Here is a 13,936-nt window from a genome sequence, read left to right on the forward strand (position 1 = left end):
AATGGAAAAGGTGAACGACAACATAAATGATTTACAAGCAGGGTTGAGTAAACGTATCGTACCTGAGCCCTCCACTGCGAATCCCATGACGACAGAGTAGAGCCAGAAGTCTCTGAACAACTTCTGCAGACGCGGCTTTGCCTCCTTTATTGGTGGCAACCTCTTCGTCAGCTGGCATGGAAAACATAGTTATGCTTAAAAATGGCCAGAAGTACATCTGGAGGTTTAGCATTCGGCACAGTGAAAAAAAGGTGCTTCAGTTTACAGGTTCTCAACACAAAAAAACACAAAACAAGCAAAGAGCTGAACATCTGGATCACTTACCACGGCTATAACCGGAATGAGGACGCCGAGGTTTCCAGCACTGCTAGAGGCCTGGAGAGAAAGAAACAAAGACGTGTTTCTGCTTTCCAGCATGAAGATATTCAAAGACAAACCTCATAGTTCCACTGCTGGATAAAGTTTTTCTATATGCATATTTTAGCTTAACATAACTAATCTTTTAGCCTCAATCTTAGAGAAGAACTGTCACAGAATCGTGTGATTTCCGTAAGATGTCTATATGAAAACTGTAAATGGGATTTTAAATTAATTTCATTAATCATTTTGATTCGTGAAATTAAGTTAGAAAGAAGATATCATTATTCGAGGTAAACAACTGACCCAGCAGTGTGAGGTTAGGCCAGCCCTGAGACTGGTGGGTATTAAAGACGGGGTTTACGGTAACAATTCCTCCCCATGTAAACTCGAAAAGTCAAAATTCACTGTGGTTCCATCAACATTTTTATGCGCATTTAAAAAGTTGGTGGAACCTGCAAAATTGGAGACAAGTTCCTCAGTTTTGCAGAAACGTTTTTCCGCTCGCTTGAGGTTTGGCTTTTAAAAAAAAAAAAAAAACAGAGTTAATGTGCTAAAGGAAAGATGGAAACACATTTACTGAATAAGTTTTGACGTAGCAAATCTTCACTTCCACTGGTGGGAGGTACGCCAGGTACGTAGGTTTACTAGAGGTACGAAACTGTGAGAAACTTCTAAATCCAAATCTCCAGCTCAGAGAGGACGACTCTCTCCAATTTTCTGAGATGTGTGATTGACACTAGTTTATAACCTCTACTTCCTATTTATTAAAGCCACACGTAGCATCGACATCTGATGAAAGGATGCCTTATTTGCGTTGTCTTTTTTTGAGATATTTTAATAGTTGGATGAAAACAGTGAAAACAGTTAAATGGACTCAATGTGAGAGTTCAGTAAATGTTCAAATGTTGAGCGTAAATGTTAATACAAAGTGTACCTTCAGGGCCGGGCCTTTGTCCGAGGACCGCTCACTGGCTCTCTTCCCCTCTAAGCCCAGCTGCACAAAAAGCTCCAGCAGGTTGACCAGCAGCTCGTCCACCATCTGCTCAGCCTGCATGTTGGCTGCTATGTTACCCAGAGCGTTTATAACAGCCAGAGAGCAGTGTCTGCAGAAAGAGGAGGGAAGCAAGTCGGATGAAAGTCCAGCATACAGCTTTAGAACATCATCGTAAATAAGCAGCAACATCTAATCAATAACTGTCTCTTATGTTTCATTTACTTAGTTTTTACTAAACACTTGAAGATCTTTAAGGGGTACCTGTGTTTTTCAGGTACATAGTGACGTTTTATATCACAATCAAGTAACTATGTTGACCTAAGTTGTTATAAAAATTCTGTATATAGCAAATATGACTTAAATTATGCTTTATAATTTAACACCCTGAAATTGGGCCTTTGTCTCTTTAAGAAACTCCTACTTTTTCTGAAGCTCCGCCTTCAGGAAGTCATCGCAATATCATTAACTGTCTATTAATCTTCCAACAACGGTTTTACCAGTGCTCCTCTGAAAAGCAGCTCCTATAATGAGCTCAGCAGATGTACAGTTCCTCCAGGTGTTTGCTAATTACTCCTGGCTAGTCTGAAGGAACTGAGTGGGGGCTTGGAAGCTTGGATGCTTGGAAACTGCAGCTCCGTCAGACCTTTGGCGAGCCAGATACGACTGGAGGACAAGATCGGCTTCACATGCATCAGGTGATTACCCAAAACCAAGGAAACTTTTGCACCTCTATATTAAGTGACATCTTAAAGCCGTTGGTTGCACGGCGCTTTACTATTTACAGATGCACACCACAGAATTTCAGAAGTAAATATGCTTAAATCTGTGTCCTTCTCTTTCCACTTCACACTTCTGTGTTGGTCAATCACATCAAACCCCAAAAATATGCATTAAATTTGTGGTCGTCAGGGGAAACGTGAGAATATTCCTGCATTGCATAATGGAAGAAAAATGAACTGGCCTGCATGTAACCACCAGAGCTAAGTTGCAAACTTGTGCCAAGGTTCCCCTCACCTGTAACCGTGGTCTTTGTAGTCTTTGGTGGAGTAAACCATGGAGCTCGCTTTGACACTGATCTGCTGGAACAAATTCCACACTTCCTGGTAGATGTATTGCTAAAAGGGAAACAAGAGTGATTAAGCCACCACATACGAATGAAATTTTTTAAAGCAATGACTCACTTTTAAATCTTTTTTTGTTATGTGCAAATATCCATTTATTTGAATAATTAACATCCCGGTTCGCGGCGGTGAATCAGCAGTTTATCTGCGACTAGAGGCGAGAAAAAAACCTGTCAGCTCTCACATTGCCAGTGATCACCATGCAGCCCAGCTGATCTATGATGAGGACGTCGAGCTGCGAAGGCGGCTGGCAGAACTTCTGCTGCAGGATCTGCAGGATGGGCTCCATCACCCTGGGCGTGTCGCGCAGCGCCACGGCGATGTGGCCCAAAGCTCTGATGGTGTGGTCCGGGATCAGGTGAGCATCCCTGGAAAAAGAGGGAACGACTTTAAATGATCTGTTTCAGCACAATTAGGTGGGTGATTTTTTATTTCTGGATCTGGCTAACTTGTCATTTTCCTGGTAGATGTAGAGACGGTTGGACAGACTGGCGAGGAAAGCCTCCACAATGACGTTATCCATCGTGAGGCCAGCTTTCAGGCACCTGGGGAGAGAACAAAGAGGGAATCCTGGTTTGGAACTTGGATAAAAACCCATAACTTTCTGTTATGCTAACTGTTTTGCTACCTGATCCTTTTCAGGACTTTCTACTGGCAAAGTACATTAAAATGCATACTAGGACCTCATGGAGTTTTCTGGGATAAATTTTCCTCCTCCTTTCATTTTTACTCCCTGGAACCAAAACCAAATGAACCAAAACCAGATAGAAATCTACCCCAAAAACATCTCGGCTAGGTAATTTCAGTCCCCTCTCCTCCTCTGCAGGTCATATTTTCTGTTAACTTTAAAACAAACAATTGGAATTCTGCATTTATGCTTGCAAACACAAAATATAAAACTGAAAAAACAAGCAAGTTTATTTGCATAGCACGTTCAGCAACATGGCAGTTCAAAATGCTTTACATTGTGGAAACATAAAAAAACCCATAATACGCAAATCATATCATCAACAGTTGTGAAAACCAATAACAGACATCACATTTCATCGAATATGTGGGTCAATGTTCCATTTATTGTGGTTTAAAAGCAACTCTAAACAAAAGGTGGTTTTTTAGTCTGGATTTAAAACAGAGTTTGCATCTAAATACTTAAATAAAACTAAATGGAAATAAAGCAGTTAAAAGAAGTGTGCACCTTATTTTTTTCAGAATTTCCTCAAATATGGAGAGAGACATCAAGCCTTTTTTTTTGTGTGTGTGTGTGTGTGTGCTTACTCACCTGCATATGTTATCGATGGAGATGTCCCGCAGCTGTTCGTACATGGAGGGCTGGCTCTTCTTGCTTGCACTGGTGCTGATGGTTGACTGAGAATGTTCATTGGTCACATGGATCTTGATGTCACTTCCTCCTTGAAAAGACAGTTATTTTGTAAGAAACACTCCATTAGCAAAGTGGTGGTCTCATTTCCACTAATCCGCTAATAGATGAGCTAGGTTTGTATTTAGCGCTTTTCCTAACTGAAAATGTTAAGCGCAGTTAGCTTCCCCTAAATTAAAGTTTCCAAACCAATTCCAAATGGCCACTTTACTTGGCTGTTTTGTAAACATTCAGTTGAATAAAGTTCGACATTTGGTCATCAACTGGTAAGAGTTCTTCAGGTAGTCTGATGTTTATATTCATGCTCTTATTTTGAAATGGGTGAAGACTGTTTATGCTGCAGTTTTATTTTCAACAAGACACATACAAGAAGAAAATAAAACATGGACAGTTGAGCATAAGATTTAAACAGAAATACATTATATAAGGGCATTACATAGTACGTAAATTATAATGTCAAAATTAAACTGGTGCTCAAGGGTTGCAGTCTCAGGATTAGCTTCTGCTAAATAGTTGCTAAGTACTTTTGCTAATGCTACAGCATCAGCTGCTAGAAATAAAAATAAAATAGTGACATTATTCTGCTAAAACCATTTTAAAAAATTGTTTAAAATTAATAACGGAGGAAAATGAAATTTAGTTACGCATTATAGCAATAGTAGAGATGTAATAGTCCAAGGAGCTGCATGCTACACTTTTCCTTCCACTTCACAAAAATGTGCCACTTTTTGTTGGTTCATCTCATAGAATTAAAAAATTGGGTATTTTTACTATTTGGTGTTTGTGACTTGAATACGAGACATCTATGATAACGCTACATGCACCCCCTCTGTCTGAGGAGGACAACTTGTCCACTTGGGAGCGCCGTTGTTACCTGGAGCGCACTGGCTGTGATATTTGTAGAGCTTCACCAGAACAGGAGAGGGCACCACCAGGAAGTCTCTGAGAGACGTGGTGACGGAGTGCGCTACGACAGGAAAGCGCTCGCACAGACGACCCAAACCCTGCACACAAACACAACACGCACATCAAAGCCCTGGAGGTACATGGCAACGCTAACAGCTGCTAGGCATCAAGCTCTGGACCACTTTCCACTGATTTCATGCAGTCAGGAAGTAACAGTGTAGCTATGGTGGCAGCTCAGTGACCATTTTGTCACCAAATGAAGTCAGAGCTGGGATAGAAGGTCGAGAGAAATAAATAGAAAACCTGAAGGCACAATGGGAGTCTCTGAGTGATCAGCTAATGAGCAGCGTACCAATATGCTAAACAGATTAAATGTTATACCAACACAGTATCAAGTTAGTTCACTGCGCTCCTGCTTTCACCAGGCTAGGCGGATTGTTTTCAATTACAATGAATGTTTTACATAGAGAAGAAGGGAATTTTGGATTTTAGATTGTATACGTATTCATCTCTTTGTAACTCAGATAAACTAAAATAATCAGCAGGTTCAACAAAAACTTTTGCAGATTTGGAAACCAATTAAATCAAATTGCACACTTTGCCAGACTACGCTCTCCTGTAATTGCTGAGAACTCACCGGACAAAAGATGAAAGTCAATTCAGCTCTAAGTGCTTTGTAACAACGAAAACATGTTTGAGAATTTATTTCTCTCTCTTTTTTCTCACCTGTAAGCAGCATATGAGGAGGGGCATGTGGGCGATGATAACTTTACTAGATGTCTTCGACTGCAGCTTCTCTGACAGTTTGGTGCAAAGGTTCTCAGCTCCTGGTGAAAAAAACAAACAAAACAAAAACAAAACAGCTTTCAAGTAGTGTGAAAAGTCAAATGACATTTTGTCAGACTGGGTCAAATGATCCGAGTCTCACCCTGTTCCTCTGTGACAGCCCAAACCATGAGGTCAACACAGGCAGCGTTGGCCTGGCAGCGCAGTTTGAGCGGGCTCAGTTCGCTCTGGAGGTACTCCACGTCATGGAGAATCCTCTGCAGCTCTGACTGGCTGCTGCTGAACTGCTCCAGGACGAAGTCGTGAACCTCCTTCACATAGTCGGTCTGAAGGTCTGAACCATGAAGAATACATTTATCTGTTAGGGAAACTATGACTAACTCTTAGTCATAGTTTTCTAAAAGATTTGAAGAAAGTCAAGAACGGTTTCCTCACCTTTCAGATTGTAAAGAGTATCTCTCAGCATTTTAAATATGGCCACATATAACGGATCACTGAACGTCTTGTAGAAAAGATGAATTTCTGGATTGCTCTATGAAGAGAACAGCACCAGTAAGTAATAACCATTACAAGTACGGGTGCACAGATTGCAGTTTCTGGTCTGATTCTGACTTTGGCCGACACAGATTTTTTTTTTTTTTTAAGTCTGAAAAGTTGCTAAATAAAGCGACAGAGTTGATAAGTTGGCAACAGTGGTGTTAATCTAATTGCAAGTAATAAATCTGATATATTCACAGAAAAGAGAACAAACTTCGATGTAGCAGACCTACCTCCTGGTATTCTGCTAAGATGCCATCCAGTGACTTCAAAAACGACTCGGAAACAAATTGCTCAACCTGATCAAGACAAGCAAGCAATGTTTATTTTCACAATAAACTAATGGCAGAAGATATTAACTATTTTATGTTTGCATTACTGAGGTAATAGTCTAACTACGAAGTCTGAAGCCAGAACAGACTTCAGTTTTGCACTGTGCTGCGATTAGCGGTGAAAGTGTTGAGTGTTGCTAGTGCTAACCATGTGAAGGAGCTGTCTGAGCATCTCCAGAGGGACCTGGAACTCTCCGGAGCTGCTCCCAGTGAAAAGAGGAGAGACAGAGAAGCTGGAGCTGATGGTGGAGAAGTAATAATCGGGGTCCACGGCGCTGCCATCAGGGAGGTAGGAGCCTGGGGGAAGAAAAGAAGTGCTATAAGGAGGCTCTTTTGGGAAAAAAAGTGGTGAATTAGTCAATGTGTTGTGTAACTTGAAATTACGAAAATAAATGTGTTTAATGGAATCGCAGCAATTTTAAAAAAACAAACTTTTTTTATAAGACGTTTGTGTATTGGGATGAGGTGGTTTTTCGACTGGATTGAAATGGATGTATTTTACAAAACTGCAATGGAAACATTATTTTTTTTTTACATCACACGAGTCACGTGTGATCAACAGCCGGATGCTACTACTGGTGAAAATAATGAAGAAGACGACAGGAAGTGGTAGGAGGAATATTGTTTTGTTTTTTTCAGACGACGTGCAGCTGGCTCCACCAGAGTTCTCACAGCGTCACAAAGCTCATATAAAGTTGTGTGTCATTCTAACATGTTGAATTCACAGCTCCTCTGTAAAATCACCGACTGCAATGTCTCTAAAACACTGCATAAGGAGCCGCTAAGGATTTTTCGCATTAACAAGCTTATTCACGCGTGATTTTAATTTTATTTCTTATCTAATGGAAACAACGCATTTGCCAAATTGTATTTTTTCAACATTAATGGAATGCTGACAAGGATTTGTGCACATTTGTATGCAAGTAAAAGCAAACAATTGGAAATGTGAACGTGCTGCGTTTAAATTATGCTTCCTGGAGCATTTCCAATATAAATGTGTGCAAAACTTTGTCAATATCCCACTAATGTCAAAAAACACAATTTCACAATTGTGATGCTTCCATTAAATAAGAAATGCAATTAAAATCCCATGCCAATAAGTTTGCTCATGCAATAAGTAAACACACCACACAATCATCCTCTAACCACTTCCTGTCGTCTTCTTCTTCTTGGTTTGTGCCAGCGGCAACAACTGGTTGTTGATCATGTGACTCGTGTGACGCAGACAAAATGTTTCCTCTGCAGTTTTGCTAAATAAACCAATTTCGAAATTGCTGTGTTTCCATTAAGTTAATTTATTTTCAAAAATTGTCAAATTGTGCAATGATATGATCAATGGAGACGATCATGGCACTGCACAGGCTGTGTTTACCTTCAAAGTACTGCGCAGACGGATCGGCAGGAGAGCTGGGCGTCAGTCCCGTTCTCTCTGGACTTGCCTACAAAACAGACAAATGGTGTATCTAATTTTAACGTGAGTCCAAAGTCGCCTTGCCTGTTCCCCTCTGGAGCTGCTGATACCTGTTGTGAAACGCTGGACACAGAGGAGGTTTTACGTTTCAGAGAGTCTCCCTGACACACCGTGAGCAGAGAGCTCGGCAGGATGGAGCGGAAGTCGTTGAAGGAGCGCCGTCGGGCCGCTTCGCTGCAGTCACGCGAAGAGAGCAACGGAGCAGCGGGTCGGGGGAACAACTTGGACAGCAGCGGCTCGTCCGTGTTACTGTATCGCCCAAACGCCCTGGCCACACCCAGCAGGCTGGGCACAGTGTACCTGCACAGATATCCTGCAAGACGAAATGGACGCAACGGATAAGACCATCTGGAATAACTAGGTGAAACATGGAGAAACTGTAAAGGGTGTTAGGTTAGCACCTTTATCGTGAGCATCTGGATTTTTGCAGATGTCTTGGAGGACCTGCATGATGTCCATGAGCGCCTCCAGGATCTGAAATACATGGCTGGCTTTTCAAAAACTAGTTCATGAGGACGTAGCGCAAAAGTCATTAAATCTCATGTACGTCACAACTGTAAAGTTCTATCTTCAGACAAGGGAACAGATGTTATGTTATTCTTGTATTAACACTGATTTTCCTGGCCCTTATGGTGTCACGGACCATCACAGTGCATCAAGACCTCGACAACAACTGGACAAAATTCTGTATTTCTTTGACCTAAGCGGAGTAGGACACTGGCATCTTCAGGGCATTGATGTCGTCATGTAGAATAATATCAAGGGTGTGACCAGCTATCCATTCAAGGAGAAATGATAACATTCAGTAGGCCATCTATGTATCATCAGCATATCAAAAAACTCAACTGAATCTTTGGAAAAGTTGGGCCAAACAAAGGACATAGGCAAAAAGAGAAAGAAAAACAGACAAGTATAGATCCCTGAGGATCTCCATCTAATTTAAATAAGTCGCATGTGTTATTTTCTTCTATTTCATTATTTTTTTAATACAAATGTAGCTTAAAAGTGCAGCTTGTTTATTCACAAACACACTTACTTGTTGTTTAGTCTTTTCATTCCAAACACTAAACCATTTTTAGACTATCAACACAAAATCACCTCAAACTCTTTCATGTCTAAGTACTGCAGAGATGCCTAGTGATGAATATTCTACACATACCTAGGATTGTATTGGAAGCACTTTACATCTAGTGGCCAGAGCGTTAACGACACACATCATGATACAGGCATAAGACTGCTGCTTTATTCAATTCGTCTGTTATTGTGTGTCTGTCCCTATCAAATAAACCTAATTAATAAATACATTTAAAAAAAAGACACCAGCTGTAATTTTACAGCATTAGACTGTATTTCAAGCACTGTGCTGATTGACCAGCGTGATCTTACAAAAACAGATGCTGTATTTCTGTTTAGCCATAGCAGCATCAATAAAAGAAACTACATACCTGACATTGAAAATGTATTCAGTTACTATTATGCCCAATGTCACTAATTGGCATCATACTATAAGTTTAGATCCAATACATGTGTTGGGTATAAATAAAAATAATCTTCATTTGATTTACAAACTGCCAGACAACAAAACCACCAGTCTGCTATTTTATTATATAATATGAAATAAATATAAGCAATAAGGGGTTAGAAACCAAAGCACCTTGATTTTATTTCAAATCTGCATCTATCCACGGCTACTCTACTAATGCACTCACTAAAAACTATGTGTCTGTGAATCTGTATGACTAAATAAGAACATATAAGCACACACCTGTCCTCTAAAGTTCTCATCTCTCTGGGCAACATCTGAGAGCAGCGTCACAAGACAAAAGCTGAAGTTTTCTGCGACCGGAAGAGCGTCTGTAGGACGAGACAAAAACAGAGATTAAAACCTTCCGATGACTTGATCTGAGCACCGCAGTGATACCGACCCCGCCCTTTGCGTTCCGAGCTCTCCTCGATCCACTGAACCTTGGGAAGCCCTTTGAGCAGCCCAAGAAGGTAGGGGACGATGACGTCTTTGTGCTGCAACACAACAGCATCGTCGCGTTTAGCAAGTCGCCCCTGCCGTGAACGCACGGCGAAGCGGCGGAAACGGGTTTTACCTGCAGGTTGGACTCTACCAGGAAAATCCCAAGAGCAGTCACGGCGTCCCGCCTCCTCTCATCAAGCTGGAAGACGCCTCTGAAGTCCACAGGGCACATGCAGTGCAGCTTCTGCACCTGCAGTGCAACACCACGGGTTAATAAAACAGACCTTTTGTTCAACTATATGAATTAGAAGGTAACCAAGGCCAATGCTGAAGAAGAGAGCATTGACTTAAATTCAGAGATGTGTCATTTTAGGGTTATTTCAAAAATGTATAATTTAATAAATCAATGTGACGCCATAGTAAAATCAATGTATTGTAATAAAAAGAGTTAATGTACAGGAGCGGGCATTTATCTTATCGTTTATTATTTATCGTGATAAACCTTCTAACATGATAAGAATTTAGATTTATCGTTGGGACGATAAAGACCAATTAATGTTTAAAGCATTCCACAACTATCTGTACTGCTAGTTTTACTATTTTCTCCATTGTTTGGTCAATGAAAGCATCAATAAATATCAATGCATTTGAAAATATGATTATTGCAGTTACCGTGAGCACTTTAGTGATACAAATTACAGTGTCGTATTTATGTAATATATTGTTAGGGGAACTTTAACTAGCACATTTACTGTTGACATTGCCTTCCCTGCAGGGATACTTCAGCTCCATTAGTCTTAATGATTAGGTTCCTAAACGCCTTTTAGGAACTAAGCCAAAAACCTCCTGTTACAACCCATAGAGCCATTTCTACCCTCAGGTCAGCAAAATAAAAAACTTCACCCACAAATGTTACGTGACGCTTAGAAAAATAAAATATATATATATTTCAGAGAAATATCTACCATAGAACCCCAAATTAAATTCTATTTTTAGGTTTTCAAATGACGAAAATGAAAAAACATCTACAAAAAGAAAATGGATTAATTTTCTTCTATGGGATGTTGATGTTTGTGGAAAATTCAATAAAAACACCACAGCTATCTACAAAAATATTACTACAATTATTTGGCTTTCTGTTTATTTAAGAACAAGTGGCTAAAAGTTTGTTCTCATGGATCGCTGTTGTTTGAACATTTGCCAGCAAAATATACAAGAGTGATGACAAATGCCTGTTTGTGAACTTCAAGGTTCTCCTATGGGAGAACGTCTCTGCGAGGATCATCTATGCAACATGCTACTTTTTTTACATAATTAAAATGACTTTTTAGAGCAAAAATTATTCAACTTAATAACATAATGTGCAAAAAAACCTGAAGGAAACAAAACTGTTGTACTTTTAAAAGCCCTATGAAAATGACTGACTTTGCTGACTAACTGTATAATAATCGCTGTTTTATTGTGACTTCCTGTTCTGCTTCCTACTGTGTTGCAACTTTCTCAGCGAGTCAAACAATTTCTCTGAAATCAAAGTCCAAACACCCAGAAAAAAAAGCAGAACCAAACCTGACTGATCATTAATCTTAAAAACACCATGCAGTAAAGCGGTATTGTTGTCGAAACGGACCTTTCATCACATTAGGTGCTTCCTGTTTAAAACTTCCCAATTCTGAAATCTCTCCTCCAACCGGCTCAACCTCTGGCTGCTTGTACAGATAGATAAACGGGTTGAGATGGATATATTACAAGTATTAATGTGTATATATAACATATTATTATTAACTTTATGACTCACACTTTCTTTGATATGGGTAATTAATATATATTTGTGTGTATGTGTTAGTAGGTGTGCATGTATGCATGTGTAAATGCAATACATGCTTGAGAAAAATTACAAACAATTGTATATGAATTTGTCCATATATGGTCGGAAGGTGTTGGGGGTATGTTTGTGTAACGATAGGAAGTCCAATTTCAACACAGAGCAACAATAAGTTTTTATAGCAGTAAATTAATGGAAATGTATGTTGTTTAGTCCTACCTTGTTGTTATTCACATAGAAAAACTGACAGAGTAAGCAAAATGATTATTGCTTAAGTTCTGCTGAATTTATTATTTTATCATTTAAAATAAGGCAACAGAAGAACAAATTATTATTAAGTCTTGGAGAGGAGGTAGGACTAAACAAGTCTTCCCAAGTGTAAACTCATTTGGGGGATTAATTGTGTATACTCTTGTTCTCTATGTGTTTGAAAGAAATCGAAATTGAATTGAAATTTGATCAGAAGGGAGATTATTGTTGTCATCACTGCAACGACAAAAAGTATTAAACAGTATACATATATAGTATGACGATGGCGTAGGGGATAAACAGAATAAACACTAGTTAGAGGGAGGAGGGCTGCGAAATATTTTTAAAAAGAGAGAGAGAGCCTGAAACAGAACATTGATTAAACAATTCAACAGTAGTTCAACCACAGGACAGGATGCATGGATTCAATAATTGATCAACACATGAATGGATGAATTATTTAATATAAATTCATCGTTGCTTATCAAAAAGGTCATACTGCAACTTCAAACCAGTTTCCTGGGTTTGGCTCCTCTCAAGGTTTCTTCCTGTCTACAGTTCCTCCATTGTCGCCCTCCGCCCTGCGCATGCTCAGGATGTTTGATGTAATTCTAGTATTTACTGTTAAAATAAATCCAATTGTCAAACCTAATATTTAAAATCGAACGGAGTGCATTGCAATATAATTTTAAACAGAAGAACTTTGTAAATGTGATTCTTTTTCATTTTCTTCATCTTATTTTTTTTTACTTGCTCTTTACAATGTCATGAAACTTTTATTGGTCTTAAGAGATTTTTGTTTGTTTTGTACATAGTTTCTTACATGATGTCCATAACGCACACTGGAAGTTAAAGGAGAGTAAAATAGAGGAAGAAAATCAGACAGAGCTCATCCAGTTACACCCTGAGCAGATTAAATGCGGGCTAAAAAAAAAACCCCACTGCGTAGCTACGTTAAACCTCCAAATAACAACAAAGCTCCAAACTACCAGAGGAACGTAAAGTCAGTTCCGACCCACAGGAACACTGGAACACACCAGGTACAGAGAGAACAGCGACGTTCAGGACGTCAATGTCACATTCAGGGTAAAGGTTTGTTACTAGCCTGCCATTACGAGCTAGCCTCGTTACCTTGTCTAGCGGCGCGTGCTGGTGAGCCGCGAGCGACCGAGCCAGAGACAGCACGGTGTTGAAGTAGAAACCTCTGCATCCTCCTCCAGTCACAGACATGTTTAACCATCCCCGGACTCCGCTACACAGACACAGACATCTTCTACCGCTCGGCCCAAGCACAGCAGATACAGAGGCTGCTGGAAGTACGGTGGGCGAGATGGCCAAACAGTGCCAAACAAGGTCATAAACCACTGTGCAACTGGAAAACAGGTTCCATCGACGCTATTTTAGAAATTTAGCATGCTCCGCTTTTTTCTGCAGTTTGACAATTCACTCTGTTTTTTAGAGTATTGTCCATAGTTATTATTCGTATATTAAACTCAGGCTATAAACTTGTAAAAAGTCGAGATGAGCTGAATTCATATTCATTCAGGTGAAATTTGGGCTTCATATTTAATTTTTTTTACCGTCATCGTTCTTATGAGTGGAATCTAATAAAAATCTGTGGAGGCATCAAAGAAAAGGGTATAAATTAAAACATGAATCATTTCCATCATGTCATGTTCTACTAAAATGTAAATAAAACCAGATTGAAAGGAAACTCCTTTTTAGGAATGCACAATACATCGATATCAAAATCGGTATCGATGTGAAGACATTTTTTAACATAGCAGTATCTGTCCAATAAGTATAGGTGGGTTTATGTAACATATTTATTTCTGTCTTGCTACCATTTGTGTATAATTTTCAGCAGGGGCAATTCTAGGATCTGACCTTTAGGGGTGCTCAGCCCCCAGCAGGGCTAAGACCCATGAGAAGATACTCGTTTGTGCAGTTTTCTGAATCTAACTTAGTTTTCTGAATATTTGAGCTTTTCACTGTGAAAAAACAGACGGTGTTT

General features: G+C 39.6%; 1 protein-coding gene across 2 annotated transcripts in view; it reads right to left on the reverse strand.

Annotated features, from left to right (window-relative positions):
* The window catches only part of LOC102234647 (phosphatidylinositol 4-kinase alpha-like), a 34,040-nt gene extending 20,790 nt beyond the window's left edge, over positions 1-13,250 (reverse strand). For both annotated transcript variants that reach the window (XM_023338103.1, XM_014473685.2), the window contains exons 1-20: positions 13,054-13,250; positions 9,985-10,101; positions 9,811-9,904; positions 9,651-9,739; positions 8,287-8,359; positions 7,936-8,198; positions 7,787-7,853; positions 6,563-6,711; positions 6,316-6,381; positions 5,981-6,077; positions 5,688-5,879; positions 5,486-5,586; positions 4,728-4,857; positions 3,755-3,884; positions 2,925-3,020; positions 2,660-2,843; positions 2,369-2,469; positions 1,295-1,463; positions 325-375; positions 63-171 (exon numbers count right to left, since the gene is read on the reverse strand). In XM_023338103.1, the coding sequence (XP_023193871.1) occupies positions 63-171; positions 325-375; positions 1,295-1,463; positions 2,369-2,469; positions 2,660-2,843; positions 2,925-3,020; positions 3,755-3,884; positions 4,728-4,857; positions 5,486-5,586; positions 5,688-5,879; positions 5,981-6,077; positions 6,316-6,381; positions 6,563-6,711; positions 7,787-7,853; positions 7,936-8,198; positions 8,287-8,359; positions 9,651-9,739; positions 9,811-9,904; positions 9,985-10,101; positions 13,054-13,152 (2,377 nt within the window). In that variant the 5' untranslated portion in view covers positions 13,153-13,250. The remainder of the gene's footprint in view (positions 1-62; positions 172-324; positions 376-1,294; positions 1,464-2,368; positions 2,470-2,659; positions 2,844-2,924; positions 3,021-3,754; positions 3,885-4,727; positions 4,858-5,485; positions 5,587-5,687; positions 5,880-5,980; positions 6,078-6,315; positions 6,382-6,562; positions 6,712-7,786; positions 7,854-7,935; positions 8,199-8,286; positions 8,360-9,650; positions 9,740-9,810; positions 9,905-9,984; positions 10,102-13,053) is intronic.
* Between the last annotated feature and the right edge of the window lie 686 nt (positions 13,251-13,936).

Source organism: Xiphophorus maculatus, chromosome 8, assembly GCF_002775205.1.
Source record: "Xiphophorus maculatus strain JP 163 A chromosome 8, X_maculatus-5.0-male, whole genome shotgun sequence".
NCBI lineage: Eukaryota > Metazoa > Chordata > Actinopteri > Cyprinodontiformes > Poeciliidae > Xiphophorus > Xiphophorus maculatus.